The following is a 15,881-nucleotide window of genomic DNA, read 5'->3' as shown; positions in this document are numbered from 1 at the left end:
TCCATTAAAGTGAGATTAGTATATGGAACCTGTGTGGAGATCAAAGGAGAAGGAATATACTCTTTACCTAGGGGCGAGGGACAGACAGAGCACTTGTGTACAGCTGCCGTTACTGCCTCAGCAATGTTGGATTGCCTGTGGCCCTTTTTGTGCTTTTTTTTTTTTTTTCCTTTGCAGTGTACTGTAACAAGTGGCCATATCTGGTCCTCAGCTCTCCTCCCTCCCAGTGCCTACCCACCTGCTGCATGGCTGGAGGGATGCTTGCCTTGTGGCACAGACTCGGCATGGCATCCTCTTGCAGAGGCTCCCTGCAACTAGAACTCTTGGCACACAGCCGTTTCCATTGCCCTTGGGAACTTGCGCTATCCTGCAGACCTGGCAAGTGGCTCTTGATTTACTGCACTTGAAGCTTATGTGCACAAAATTGTGTCATGCTGGGGACTCCTGCAAAACAGCTACAGCTGTCCTCTCTCTTTCATGCTGTAGTGCTCCATGTACTGGTAGTTTATAGTGTTCGTTATGCAATAGCTCTTCAGGCAGCCTTACTGAGAGGCCACTACCTGCTGCAGGTTCCCGTTGTGCTGCAAACCGTTCATGGGAAGTGGAGGTGGAGGTGGGAATAAAGAACTGGGCATTTCTGAATGAGTCTGTTGGTCAGGAACTGGCATCGGGCTCACTGAGCCAGAGTCACTCTGCATAGAGCCAAGATTGCTGCCATCAAAATGAGTCATTTTCTTCTTCATTAATTTTCTTTCTTTGGCTCTGCGATTCTGGAACCAGATTTTCACCTGCAGAGGAGCAGAGGAACATTTTTTTCAGTTGCTAATAGAATGCAATGTGGTCCTTTATGTATATAGTCAAGGGTCATAGGTAAAATCAATTGCATGAGGACCAGTGAGAAAGGCAGTGGCAAACTGAGACAACAGAGCTGTTTGCTTGTTTTTCATACAGGTAATCTTTCCTACTTGGTAATAAAATATTCATTAATAGCTTGATAAAAAGAGTTTTTTAGTGTTAGTTTTAGGAGGTATTTCTTTATGGAATGAGCTTTGATTTTTTTTCTTTTTTTTTTTTTTTTGGTACAAAATCTAACAGAACAGAATCTCATGTGTCATAGTGATGGCCAGAAGAATCTGAGAGTATCTTTACGTTGCAAACTATATGTACGAGTCAGAGCAAGTCAAAACCTGTTACTGGCCTATAAACTGAAGCACAAAAGCTTTCCTGTTTGGGTGCTGCACACTAATTGGTTAGATCTAATGTGTAAATCAATGGAAATAACACTTTTGAGCAGAATTTCACCAGTGCACTACTCTTAGTACACAACATTACTTCAAAATATTGTATAAGTGGTGCCTTAATAGCTAAGTGCCTTTTCTTGCATTTGTAGATGGAGCCAGAATCTGCTGCTGCTTCCTGCACAGTCCACTGCTTTATACCATAGTCATTGTTCTATCACAGAAATGCAGGCACCTTTGGGAAGCAATGAAGTAACTAGTGAAGAGTATATGGCTTTTGACTGGGGTGGAAAAAGTGAGGACGTGAGATGAAGTTGATGAGTAATGGGTCAACTGAAAATACAGCAGAACTTGTTCAGGTGTGAAAGGGTGAATGTTCTATGGCAACAGAAATGTCTTTGGACCTGAATCCCCAATGTTGGATTTAAAGTGGTTCATGACAGCTATTTATTCTTGGAAGTGGCTCTGTATTATGTCTAGGCAGTGTAGTAAGTCAAGCTACCTCATCCAGATATGTTGTGTTTTCTTGATGGTGTTCAGATGGCAAAGGAAACACTTCTGTCACCATTTTCTATAACCCAAAGAAAAATCAATGGTTTGCTGAGAAATACTTATTTGTTTAGTCATCCTTTGCTAGAAGCTAGAAAGGGAAAGAGAATGATGGTCAGAAAGGAGGTAAAACAGTAAGAGGTGATAATATCTGCAGCTAATAGGTTGTGTTTTAAAAGAAAACCACTGGTTAAGTCCCACACAACATCTTAAGGAGTCTCTGACATTCTTGTGTCCTTATACTTGAGGCGTTATTATTACCATTTTACAGTTGAAGAATTCAGATACATGCAAAGCTTGTGGTAATTTGAACTAGGTCTCTTAAGTCCCAGGCTATCATCTGAGACATTTGGCAGCTCATTTTGTTGTCTTAGTTTCTGGAATATCATTTCAGTACCAAATTATGTTCCATTAAATCAATCTTAAATACTCTCTGATCTCTTGCATTCTGATTGTACTGAGGTAATCTAGTTTCACCGTGCATTTGCCAAAATGCATGAAAAGATGAAATAGTCTAAAAACCAAACTAACGTATGTTTCAGAATTACCTTCCGGCTTCAGTGTTCTTACTTGCCTTTGAATTTAGGTTTTTGTTTTGGTTTGTTACTAAACAAGGGATGCAGACCTGCAGCAGCGATCCAGAGAGAATTTTAGTAGGCACTTCGCAGTCATAAGCCAATTATCAAATGACTAAAAATAAATACCGATCTGTAATGTTAGACTAAAAGCTAACATGGTCAGTTGCATCTGTCTGACTTGTTCTTCACCTGTTGCCCTCCTTCCTTTCAGTATTTTTTTCCCCACTGTTCAGTTGTGTAACTCTTGCTGTGAAGTCTATTTTTCTCTCTTCTTTCTTGTCCTTGTCAACTCCTTTATTTCTGTATCCTTCCTATATTAGCAATGCTTTGGTTTGCCTTTTTTTTTTTCCTTCATTAGATATTACATCTTTCCTTCCTTGCTTAAACAATTGCTCTTTTGTCTTGAGGTATTTCTTCCAGTGTCCTGGATAGGGTTTTGGCATAGCCAGGAAAAAAGGCTTTCCAGAAGATGATTTCATGTTTTAGGCTGAGTGCAGTGGAACTTGGGATAGGACAGTGTGTGTTGAGTTGTACTCATATGATGGGGTTGTTTAATTTGTGTGAAAGGGTAGTAGTGGGAGTATAGATCAGGTATTTCTTAATCTTACATTTTCAAAAGTGACTTCAGAGATCTGGGCTTGATGCACAGGAATTAATTTCATTCATGACATATATGAATGATGAAGAAGAGCAAATATTGGAAAAACTGTTGCCATGTTTCCCCAATATATGTCAAAGAAATGTATCACGTCTTTTTTGTATCACCACTTCAAATATACTAACAAAAAGGTTGATCGGGAATTATCACTGAACTAGGAAGTTTCAAGTAAATATTGTTGGTCGGTTACAGAAGCAGGGTCATAATTTTTAAATTCAGCATAATGAAGTCAAGTTATTAAGGTTTCAACAGCCAGCAAAAAGACACATAAAGTATTTTTTTATACCAGGTTAAAATAATTTTAATTTTCAATAATTATATACTTGTATTCAGCAACAGATTGAGAAATATTTGCAAAATGGGTATTTGCTTCTCCATTTCTGTAAGCTCTTTAAGTGTGCGCTGTGTAAGATGAGTTCAAGTTTGATGAACAGTGCTACAACTAGGTGGATTTTAGTCTATCCCTGCTCAGTAGAGCCCATAAAACAATGGTGAATCAGGCATAATCTTCAGTGAATGATACTGCATAATAACTGAGAAAACAGTGCTGTGATGGTTTGCTGTAATGGAAAAGGCAACAAATGAGCATATTGTATCCTGAAATCTATTCAGGGACATCCTTCAGTAAAGCTTTTAATTTTATGTTTCGCTGCTTACTTCAGTGTACTGCATCCAGAAAGTCCCATGTAAAATGGGAGCAAACATACGCTCAGCGCATGTTGTGAGTGTCTTTGTGGGAGATCTAGCTTGGCATCTTGGTGGTTTGCATCAGCCAGCTGAAGCACTTGAGAGCTAGAGGCCATGTACCTGCTTTGCTTTGATAGGGAGTGGCACAGGTGTTACAATTGCATGATTGAAGAACATGGCACAGAGTGGTTCCAGAGCAAATTGTATATATCTTTTGACCAGAAAGTATTTTGTTTTGATTTATGTTGCGGGAATAGAATTGGAATTTGGAGGAAATAGGGGCAGGAGAAAGGAGTACCAAGTATGTAGGAAATCTTTTAACAAAAGGTAAAAGGCAGCCAGAGACACAAACACCTTCAAGTGTCCTGAACATACTTGAGCTCGTCACTTCCATTCTCTGCTAAGACTGACCCTATTGAAATCGGTTATAGAATTCCCATTGACTTAAGCAGAACCAGAACTTCTGCTTTAGAAATTTCGGCAAAAATTTCTCCCTGCTACCACTACCCCAGTAAACCAGAGAGAAATCTGGGCAGGATTTTGCTGATATTTTTAAACTCCTGTTTCTCAGAACAGGACTGATGTAAGACTGGTGTTTGCTTTTTCTGTGTTGTTGCACAGCTGCCTGACAAGAGCTGAAGTAGTGCTGATGGGATATTTAGAAATGAGTGTGAACAAGGCTGTCAGGCCGTTCAGCTGGATAGTCCGAGTTCCTACACTGCAAAGTGAACCCAGTCGCATTGTTTGGTTACTAGAAGCATTAGCATTTTTGTGTTCTTAACCAGTATGGTTATCTCCTCATCAGCAATAATAAATTCAAAGGAAATCCTGAATGGGTGATCCATACTCTACCTGTCTCTCGGAAAGTCTTAGGTTTGCAGCAAGTTCAGACTTCCTCCTGATTGTAATGTATCTGTTGTAATGAAATTCCTTCTCTAATTCTAATCTCTGATGATCTGTGTAAACCACTCGGTACTTCTCTCTTGTTCTTGTTTTACCTGTTTTGAAAGAAGAACACATTGCTTCAAGCTAGAATTTTTTAACTTTAGTAACACAAAATATCTGGCTTTACATTTGAAAATATCTTTGTGGGTATTTTAGGCCTGATTCTCTATGCACTTACCCAGAGTAACTGCCTTGACTCGGTCTTGATTTACAGCACAAGAGATTCATACCATCAGATTTTGGGTTTCTTTTTAGTAAATAGATGATAAACTGCTTCTCATATTCTTTATCACCCTTGTGTTATCATTTGGGAAAGGGAAGGCTTTTTTGTTAAAACAAGGAGCCAGGAAATCTGTGTTCTGTTCCCGGCTCCCAATTCCTGCTTGGCATTGAATTGCTATTGTTTCTCTGTCTGTAAAGCTGATACACTGCTACCTGCTTCAGAGGGAAATTGTGAAGGATATTCTACTGCATAGAAAATACTGAGATGTTCCAAAGTTCCTCGCTTCTTGTTGCTAGAAAAATTAATACAATATTGTGATTGTTACTGCAATTTGGCGGTTGTGTTTTTCCTTCAAGTCTGGCACAGTCTATCCACAACTTGATAATAGCACAGGGAATAGTAACATAGATTCGCAGATGACAGTTAATAAAAAAGAGAAAAAGAAAGCAATAATATTTTACAAAGGACATTGAAAATTAATAGAACTACAGCAGCTGTTCTTTTGCAAGCAGCACTGCCGCATCCTTTCAGCTGTGGGTACAGCAGACTGAAGCAGACATGGCTCAGCGGTATCCGGGTCGTTAAAAGGTAATGGCAAATGACATGAGCCAGTGAACACAGATGCAAGGAGCTGAAATTTTATGGATTCCATACAGGATAATTTCTGAGCACAGAATGCATTGGCAGTAGTAAAAGAGAATTGAGAATGGGAAAGGCTACTGATGCTTTCTTTCTTACCCACCTTTCCTGTTATTAATGTTCATATTAGGCAATCAGTATATCAGAGATCAACACCTGCTTAAAACCAAGGCCCCAGAGCCCTAGCCTAAGGTCTTCATACATTTTTGAAAGGTCTATATTTATATGGACATTTCTTCAGATGTGTATATTTAGACTCTAAATTATCTGGGACAGGGAATGTATTTTTAGTTGGTATTTTTTTGCAGTGTATTCTGCTGTGGTACTGTAGGTTGTCAATCTTTGTGTCCTTAGTGGTCGCTACAGTAGAACAGCCCCTTTAGATTCAGATTCTCTCAGATGATGCATAAAACTCGGGGCATATTGTGGCTTTTTGCCTGTAACAGTCTGCTATTCCTGCAGATGCTGCTTAGCTTCATACAACAGCTAATGTTTGCTCACAGATCTTTTTCTGAAAAGATCGTGTGGATGCCTAGCTCTTCAAAAAATCGGTTCCTCAAACTTATAATAATTGCACTCCTAATAAGAGCAGTTAATTTTGAATGGAGAGGACTGAAATAGATTTTCAGGGATTGAGTTCGTAAAATTTGAGTCTCCGAGTAGATCACCAGGGCACACTGCCCCAAAGCAGCGAGCTTCCCCCCCCCCCCCCCCCCGCAGGAGAGAATAGCTGGAGATGTCATGTATTGATGGTGTTAAAGGCCCGATTTCTCCCCAGCCCCTCCTTCCAACTCCGTTTCCTTTTGAAGCTGAAGCAGCACCCAAATATCAGAACTCAGGGTACAGAGCTATAGCAGAATCTTTAAGTACTTTCTCCCTTAATTCATGATTTGGTTTCATGAGTTAATTTTTTTCCTCCATCGGTGGAGGAAGATGTGATGTCTCTTTGTTGTCATGGCTGTACGTATTTAAAGTTAATATTGCCTTCCACTTGCGGTATATACTGTATGGGCATGGCTTGAGAGCCATACCACTTTTTTCTCTTCTAGCATTTGACCATCAGTACTTTGCTACTTGTAAGAATTTTTGGCTCACCAAAGTATTGCCTGCATTAGAAGGATCTTCAGGCTCTGATCCCTTTTGTACTGTTTGTATAGATCCTAGATACAGAGTTGTTTAGCACTGGAAGTCCTGGTCAGTGCAATGCTGTAAACAAGTATTGTTACACCTCTGGTTGTGGATAATAACTGGTTCACCTTACGTGACAGGGTTTCCCTAGGACTCTTCCCAGGCTTGTGGAACAAAGTCTACATCAGAATTTGATCCTTCACCTTCCATGCTCCATGGTATTCAACCCTGGGAAAGCACTGTGCATTAATAGTGAGTTTACAATGCTATGGGCATTTTCCAACTGTCTTGATGCCATCAGCCTGTTTACTTGGAATATTTCAACAGGGAAAATAGGTGTGTGCATGTTTGTGTTTGTTCCTTACACTGGGGTTTCTGCTCAATCCGTGCAGCCAGAACCCCTTCGACTCAAATCTGTTAACTTCCCTGTGAAGGTTCTGTGCTGTGCTTGGCTGGGGTAGATATATAGGACATTCTCATTTCAGTAGCATTTCTATCATTACGAAACTGTAGTGAAAGCAGAATTAGCCCAATTATGTTTACACTGATAATCAAGTGAAAAGTGGTGTTAATTTTACAACATTATGGTAAGAATTTTAGAGTCTCTAAAGAACAGCAGTTACTCAGTTCAGTCCACAAAAATACTAGGACATTTGTTTTCATTCATTCTAAGTGTAAATAGTTTGTTTAACATATGGTCACCTGTGGAGCTTTAATGCCTCACTTGATATTTTTTAACTTTTCATCTCTGTAGCTGGTGGTTTGGTTAGGGTTTTTTTCCTCTTTAAATGAAAATTTGGGGTCATTCTATGAGACAAAATGTTTAAAATGTTTCCTTAGTCTCCTTTTGTTGTTAAGATGGAGTACACAAAAGAGCGACAAGTTGATCTTATCTTGAACTCTATTCTTATACAGAAGCCACAGACAAATATCAAATGTTCTTCTGTTGCCAAAACAAGGTGGTAAACTTCAAGATAAACCTTTCTGTTTCTGGTTTTAACTGCTGAAACCCTTATTATCTGAGTAGGAGAGGGTTGGGTTTTTTGCTTTTTAAACTGAAGAAGAAATTAAATGTATATGGAAAACAGAACTTTCTCCCATAAAATCTTTTATTTTCATATGAGTAGCTTTCAGTTTATTTTTAGTAGGAATGATAATATCTAGTTTCTTTTTGAAGGAAGATTGGGAGCTTTCACATCTAATTTCTTTCTTTCAAGTAAGTTAAGAGAATAATTTAAAAAGTAGAAAAGCAAAAGGAGAACATTTTCTTCCTAAAAGTCAACAACAATCTGAGAAAAATTCTCTATGATTTGTCACATAAATCTTGTCATTAATAATTTGATTTTTTTGTGTAGAGTAATACCCTCTGTGAGAGACAACAGACAATGGGAGCTGCGATCCTCCAGGGTTTTCTGAGAGGATACTTTTAGTTCTGGCAGAGTCATGGTTTAGTCTGTTAGGCCTTTAGCCAGACTCTCATTCATGTCAGTGAGAGTCTTCTTAATGCCTTTGTTGGATGCTGGGTTGGAATTAGTCTGCATATGGCATTTCCTTTCAAACGCAAAGTACACTTTTTTTTATTTGCCAAAGTTAACAACCAGCTCCAACAAAACCTATCACTAAACACTTGGGGATTTTAGCCTCTAAATTCCATCTGTTAGATGGAGTAGATCCACTCTACTGCATTCTAAGCCAAGTCTTGCAGACCTTCTACTGGTTTTATTTACAGTGATGCATTTTGTTTCAAGGAGAAATATTACCTGAGTAAAATTTGAGGTAGCACTAATGGATTCACCCCAGAGACAGCAGAAGGATGTTCTTCACTTCTCAGACTTCTTTAGGAGATAATGGCAGAATTTAATGATGCAATGATAAAAGTTAGTATTTTAATCCAATTCTTTAGTCAAATCCTGCGTATTTTAGTCACTTAGGTGAGTGAAATTACCAACATTTAACTTTCTACAATCTTAATCTTTTGTTAGTGACAGATTATCATTTTAATCAACAATATAGTGTCAGTTTTATTGGAAAAGTGTTCTGTCATGGACAGTTATACTATGGAATTGCAAGTGGTTGGAGAGGTTATTAGTAGTTGGGTGGAAGAAAAATGAAACAAAAGAGCTTTGAAGCAACTACCTTTGCAGTATGACTGCCTTTGTGTTGGGGGACTGGATTTCCTGGTTTTAATGAGCTATTTAAGAACAGTGATTTTTGTCAAAAACCTATTTTGCAAGTAGTGACTATTGAAGAGTGTCTTTGGAGTAATAAGAAATAAGACATTTCAGACTTAGAAAACTTTTCATGAGAAACAGTTTTAACAACCCTGTTCTATCACACCCACTCTAGCAATTTTTGTGACTGGCCAAGTTTTGAGTTGGGGGAAGGGAACAGCTTTCCCATTGGTCATAAAATTCGCAGAGCATTTCTTCTGAAGACAATAAAGCTAGGAGAAGGCCTCTTTATTTGCTGTGAAAATCATCACCCTTTCCGGCAATATAACTCCTGAAGAAAAGAGGGAGAAGGAAGAGACAAGACTGCATATCAAAGCAAAGTGAAGTGTTAAAAGGGTCTGTTGCCTCAATATGACAGATAGGCCTCAAAACCTCAGACAATGTAGCCCAGGAAAGGAAAAAAACTTCCACCATCAGACCTCACAACTAGTTTACAAAGCAAAATAAATTAGCATTAGAACTAGCCCTGGCCCCTTTTTCAGTGCCTCCTCTCTTTAACCTTACAGGAATATTCTTCGTCTGCTGAAATTGGCAATATTCATAAAATCCAGAAGCTACCTAGTTTAGACAGAAGATGTCATAGTATGGAATAGTGTTGGATTACTCTTGGATTACTTACAAAGCATTGTAATTTGGATTCCATAGTTTAACATTGTTTCAGAAGAAGTTAATGTCTGTACTTGATGATTGGAAGTTAGCTTAAATGAGCTCGAAATATGGAACAGCTTTCTGGCCTGAAGATATGTTTAGTTCAAATCTGCATCGTTGTTAGCTTAGTATTGAGAGAGAGATTAGTGTTAGGTCTTGAGCTTATAAAGATATGGACTGTCAGAGATCAGGCCCCAGAGTTTTGTTTTAGGACTATTTCTAAATATTTATGCACTTTAAAAGTATAGGAAAAGAAAGGGGCAAATTCTCCTTAGTGTAATTTCACTGACTTAATTGAAGTTGTGAAGCAAAAGTAATTTCAAATAAATCTTGAAGATGGACATTGTTCTGCACATGGTGTTCTGTAAAGTTAAATTAAAAAAAACCAAAAAAACCACTCTGCCATTGTATTAGAAAATGTTACATGGATCCAATCCTGTATAATGTGAGTAATAATATTCCTGCCAGAAGTCTTGGTGTGATGAGTAGAACTATTTGTTATTGCAAAGTTGGATGCATAAAGGTTTGTGAAACATGGTGAAATTCTATGTTTGTGTTTTCTGCTGGGTCTTGATCATTTGTTCTTGTTAAACATGTTCAGATGACTCATGCTGAAAAGAACAGAATAGGATCATAGAATTGGAACTTTTCAACAGACTTGAAGATTTTTCCCTTCTGTTCTGTTGACTTCTATTTAAAATGCTAATGTTTTCAATTTTGAATATGTTCTGCTATTCTGTAATAAAGCTCATTGGCCAAATTCTGTCCTTCCCTTTGCTAGTGTAAACTTTTCCATTCATCTTCATCATACATAAGTAATTGAATCCAAAGCAGAGTAATTTTTATCACCTTTAAACAGTGATTGGACAGGCAACCCTATATGGATTTTGTTTGGGAGAAGGACCCAACCTGCAGAAGGACGATTTCTAAGTGGCAAGATCAGAGTAAATCCCATTGCCAGTGACTGTATAGACTAAAAAGCAAGTGATTAACTGAATTTTTTTTCCAAGTGTTGTGTGTTCTTTAGGGATTCAGCATTTTGCAGGAATGGCTTCTTAAGAGGCTTGTTTCTCTTCCTTAGATTTGAGGGACTACAACTTCTTCCTTCAAAGACTGAATGGTATATGTTTACAGTGCATTTAGTAATGATGCTATCAGCACCTGTTGTCATCATCATCAGAAAAACTGTCTTTATGTCTTTAGAGTAAATTTTTATTGAACAAGAATGATAGGAGAGTTGTCATCTATGGGAAAAGTCCCTGCTCATAATTAGTTTACCTCAGTTTCAAAACTTGTTCCCTCCCTATTTTATGGTAGCTGATGATCTTAAGATGTACTTTCAGCTTTGTGAGCAAATACTCATTGCTGCTGAAACTGCCTGGTAGTTAACTGTTCAAAATCATTGTTTTGGGCATAGTTTTACCACAGATGTATATTGTTTTCTCACAAAGGCAAAAAGTAGAGTCTAATCCTCTGTCAGTGATTGCATACCTCCATAAAAATATTGAAATCAACAGAAAGAGATTTGTAACTTTTTCTAAGGTGGTTTTATTCTACTTTCCATCTAAGAATTTGCGTGTAATTACGCTTTATGTGTGTGTGGACTTGCCACCTCAAATCTCTAGTTGTTGTGGCTTTGTTGTGTTCTCTGTTACAATTGCTAGTTGTCTTGTCTTTCCTCACCCTTTTAAAGTAGGGTTTTAGGACAGGGGACAGGAGCAGTATAAGGGTTAGAGAAAGGTCTTTTTCAATCGTTGTTCTTGCTTGAAAATACTCAATAGTTAGTGTTTCCTCCTTCAAGTGTTCTGAGTCAAAACACATTTGCTTTCTCCTGTATCCTGAACACCCTCAAGAATGCAGTGACTAGGCTTTGGATGCTACGTGCACTGCATTCAGGATCAAGTCCCAGTCCCTCCAGTTCCAAAGCTGCAGGGAGAGACATTCAGACATCCTTCAACCTGAGAAAGAATGATGGATGAAAGAAAGCCTTAGTAGGTCTTTTCTGCGGGAAATGCATCCTAGTAACGCTAAACCAGAATGATAGTCTCACATTAAATACTGAGATCTTTGAGTGTTTTCAAGTAATGTAATGTAACCTCATCAACTTCACTTAAGACCAGTTGAAGACATGGTTTTATATTGGATGTTGTTTTTAAAGTTACAGAGTAAAACTTGAATTAATTTCTTCTTTTGTTCCAGGTTAGTTGTGTAGATAACAGAGTATCTACAGACCTGTAGGGCATGAGGCAGTGGTAGAAATTTCAATAAAGTATTTTGTTTGTCATCTGTCAGGTCATGAGGCCACAAAGCACCAATAAGAGAAGTGGTGTCTTCATGAAATCTCTGGAGATGGAAATGTCATTGATTCTGGGCCCTGTTTCTGTAGCTGTTACAAGTCAGATTACTCAATGTAAGTAAACCTTTGGAGAGACTCTTTCCTGATCTTAAAGGGTTAAGGTTACAGGAACATTTCTTGTACACTTTCAAGAGTATCTTGCAAAAATCACTTGCCTTAATAATTATTGTTCTGATAGTGAAATAATATTATTATTGATAACTAGTATTTTGCAACAAGTGATGAACAAATAATAAAATGAATTTGCCTAATTTCTGTTCTTATCACTTCAGGTAAGTCTGAGCCTCAGTTTTTCCATCTTTAAGATGGTGGCTCATATTCACAGGATTTAAGGAAAGCTAATAAATAATAGGTGTGATTCTTTCATTCTTGTATGTACAAAACCTCTAGTGAAATTCCTAAAGGTTTTGCAAAGAGATGGAAGGGTAATGCTCAATGTATGCATACAGCTTTAAGGATGTAAAAAGCAATGGATTCATCTAAGAAAAAGCTGAGGATTTTGATCACGATCCAGCAAACGACATTGGTAGTTGCAGTTAGCCTAGTCATGCATTTGAAGCCACTTGCAACACTTGCACGCTCAGAACCAAACTCACTTAAGTGCATTGCTAGATCTGACATTGCTGTTTAGACAAATTTTTAAAAATTATTTTATTTTTTGGAAAATGGGAAAAACAAAAGTGCCCTTGCTTTTAAACAGAGGAAAGGGAGTAAATGAAGAAAAAGGAACTGACTCCAGTGAAGCAGATCTACTGGCACTGAGCATTCCTGGCCTAGCAAAAAAAATAAGAGGGAAAGAAGCAGCAGGAGAATTACTTATCTGGATTTTTCCCTAAAGCACAACCCAGCACCTATTATATGAATGGATAGGCTCCCACTAACTTCAGAGGGCCTTACACTGGCCCATGGGCATTTGGAGGATATGCTCCTATGACACGCTGTTTTCTTCAATTCTTTTTGAGATTAAGATGCTCAATATCTTGTTGGACCATTCCAGAATGGAGAGACTCCCAACACCTCCTGTGAATGCTCTGACCCTTGCAGGCTTGAAATTTGGAAAGTTAGAAGGCCCTAAGCATGCTTCTTAAGCAGGCAGTTAGAATGTGGTATTGTCTGTTTTATGTATCTATCTCACAGTGTCCCCACTATAAAAAGGGTAGCGCTGACAGATCAAATCAGGTCTTTCAGAGAGGCTGCAATTTAAATCCCCAGGAGCAAAAGGCAGGTAAGTAAAGAAGAGATGAGTAGTAGTGGGTTTTTTGAACAAGTATTCTGCCATCTGTAAATCATACAGTTTGTGAGCAATTTCATTGCCCCTGTAAGGACTACTCAATAGTAAGCTGTAAGGTTTTTTCCAAGACCGGCCCTCTCTTGTTTTTTCTTGGGTAGTATTCAGTGAAGAACAACTATGATTTTAAAAATATTAATTACTTCCCCTGCCCCACCCCCAATTCTTATTTACCCAGAATAATAACCTACTCTTATTGTCTGTTGACTTCTACAGACTCTCTATGAACTAAAGTTGTGTTTAGCGGGAGTGAGGATGACTCAGTCTGTCCGTATAAATTGGATATATTATTTTAATACAGACAATTTTGCTATATAGTTGCTTTCACTTTTCTAAAGTATGTTTTAAGTAATTAATTATCCATCAGACTGATTCAGTACTTGCTTTGAAAACTATTATTTACAGGCATGTGTGGAACAGACCTGGGGTGGGAAGAAGGGCTGAAAAGAAAGGAAACTTCCTGGGATGTAACATTGAAATACTGTGAGCATCTCTTTAGGGGAGGTATTGAGCATCCTTAATTTCTACTGATCTCAGCGCATGTCAAAGCTGCTCAGCACCTCAGAGGATCAAATACTTTTATGTAGTGGATTGTGCCTATGTTCTGTTCAGGCAGTTTTCCCTTTTTCTTTTCCTTCTCCCCTTTCTTGTTTCATACATTTTTTTCTATTCATAGAAGGTACAGATTTTTGTTTTAGGGATGCTCAATATTTATATTTTTTCTATTGTTCCACATCACAATCAAACAGAATCTTTGCCTCATGCTTCATGACTTACTTTTACTGGTTAAATACGACTGAAGATTTGGTTTGTACTCATTGACTATTATGCATCAGACACTGATCTGTCACTGTATTAACTGATTGTATTACCATGGATCTTTGTATTCCTGCATATTCTGAGAGCTACTACTACAAAGTAAAGCAAGCCTTTCCTTATCATTCCTGTTTTTAAAGCATTGACTCATTGTTTGATCTTGCAGATCTCATTTCATTTCAGTGTTCGGAGGTTTAGAGAGGTTATTTCTAATACAAAGCCTTATTTCCACCCCCCCTACTATATATATTTCACTTGAACTTTTCATATGTACTCTAAAACTTGAGGAAAATAAGCAAAGTATATGTGGTGGTGAAATACTTTCATCATGATTTCTTTCTACAGACACGCTGCTTCATTCCAATCTATAGGACTCCTATTAAAAGCAATTATTTGATATCACAATTTTTTTAAACATATCTGAAGTGAAAATACTTCACTGTCAAAGGGCATTGCTTTTCATTTGGCTCAGCATTAAAGATCAAGAAAGAAATACAAGAAATAGTCAGCTGATCAAAACCAGCATCCAATAATCAAACCAATATTTAACTGCTAGCAAGAGAATCCTTCAGAGCAGTTAGGATCTTTCTCTATTAAACTGTACGCTTCCCTCTAAACAGGGAACCTGGCAAAAAAACCCAACAATGCAAAAAAAGTAAAATATCTTCTCAGCATAAAACCTCAGTGCCCTCATACCTGTAGAAGTAGATTGCACCGTTTTCCTCATCCATTCGTAAGAGCTGTGCCTTTGGCTGTTGGGAGAGATTTGCTGTGTATTAATTGTATCTACAGGAGGTAACCCCCCAGATCCAGCAGGATGGAGGGAGCTGTAATCAGCAGAACTGTAGGAGACCTGCCCAGGAGATGAGCCATTGATCTGTGCAGCAGCAACCGTGCTGGAAGGTCCTGGGCCATAAGCGTTCCAGTCCTCCCTCTGTGGGCCATAGTGAGATCCCCAGGTTCCCGCAGGCTGTCCATGGGTGTCCAGAGTTGGCACATGATGATATCCCATGTAATCTGAATAGGGTGGAGTAGACACGAAGTTTTGCACTGGCAGGTTGTTGCTGCTGCACCTTGCAGATCCTGGATACATGCTGGTTTCTTTATCCAAAAGATAACTCACATACATGATGCTCACAGCCTGGCTTTGTCTTGCTGGGACATCCTGCTCCTCACAGTGTTTGTTTGATCTCTCTTCCCCTCCTCTTTCTTTCTCTCTCTTTTCTAGCCCTGACTGGCTCTATAAATGACTCATGCTAGCCCTGATGTCCCTTTACTACACATGATTAACAATGGTTTTACCAGGTGCTGGTGGTAACAGTTTACTAAGGTCCTGCCTGATGTCACAGATAACTGCCTGCCCCAAAATTACATTTGCATTCAAATGAAGGGCTGACCATGCAGGCAACCCCACCTTGCTGCTAGTTCTAGTGCTTCCTTTCTCACAGATCCTTTATATATTACCATCCCGGTTCTATACTTCTTGAATGTAGTTTGAAATCTCATGGTCTTCAAGCAGAGTTGCATACTTAGTTAACCAGTAACTGTTCAGACAGTAGAAGTAGTATTTTTCTTGAGCAATACAAGTCAGAATCTAACTTCAGGCACTAGGTTATAGTTAGTTAAAGCCTGGTATCTGTTAGTCTCGTAGTTCTTTTGTGAGAATGTGCTCTATTATTTTCTTAAACTGAAAACAAAGGACCAGTTCAGTCTTTAACTGCAGCTCTTGCATAGTTTCTCACATGAGCACTCTTCTTGACTTCAGCTCTTAGTCCATGTGGGAGAGCACTTAGAAACGACAGTAATCCTACTGATTTTAACATTACAAAGGATATACAAGAAGTCTCATAGTCATTTTGAGCATTTGTTCATACGAATAGTCTTGTTGATGTTAGCA

General features: G+C 38.4%; 1 protein-coding gene across 1 annotated transcript; it reads right to left on the bottom strand.

Annotated features, from left to right (window-relative positions):
* Nucleotides 1–542: 542 nt before the first annotated feature.
* Nucleotides 543–15,113, bottom strand: LOC142043376 (homeobox protein CDX-1-like). Its single transcript, XM_075054533.1, has 3 exons — nucleotides 14,681–15,113; nucleotides 4,563–4,708; nucleotides 543–788 (listed from the first exon to the last, which is right to left on the bottom strand). Exons 1-3 carry the CDS (start codon nucleotides 15,111–15,113, stop codon nucleotides 543–545), a joined length of 825 nt encoding a protein of 274 aa, XP_074910634.1.
* Nucleotides 15,114–15,881: the final 768 nt, after the last annotated feature.

The sequence above is a fragment of the Buteo buteo genome, chromosome 22 (genome assembly GCF_964188355.1).
Source record: "Buteo buteo chromosome 22, bButBut1.hap1.1, whole genome shotgun sequence".
Taxonomy (NCBI): domain Eukaryota; kingdom Metazoa; phylum Chordata; class Aves; order Accipitriformes; family Accipitridae; genus Buteo; species Buteo buteo.
Note: the sequence above shows the minus strand (reverse complement) of the source record. Positions and strands in the feature narration are given on the sequence as shown.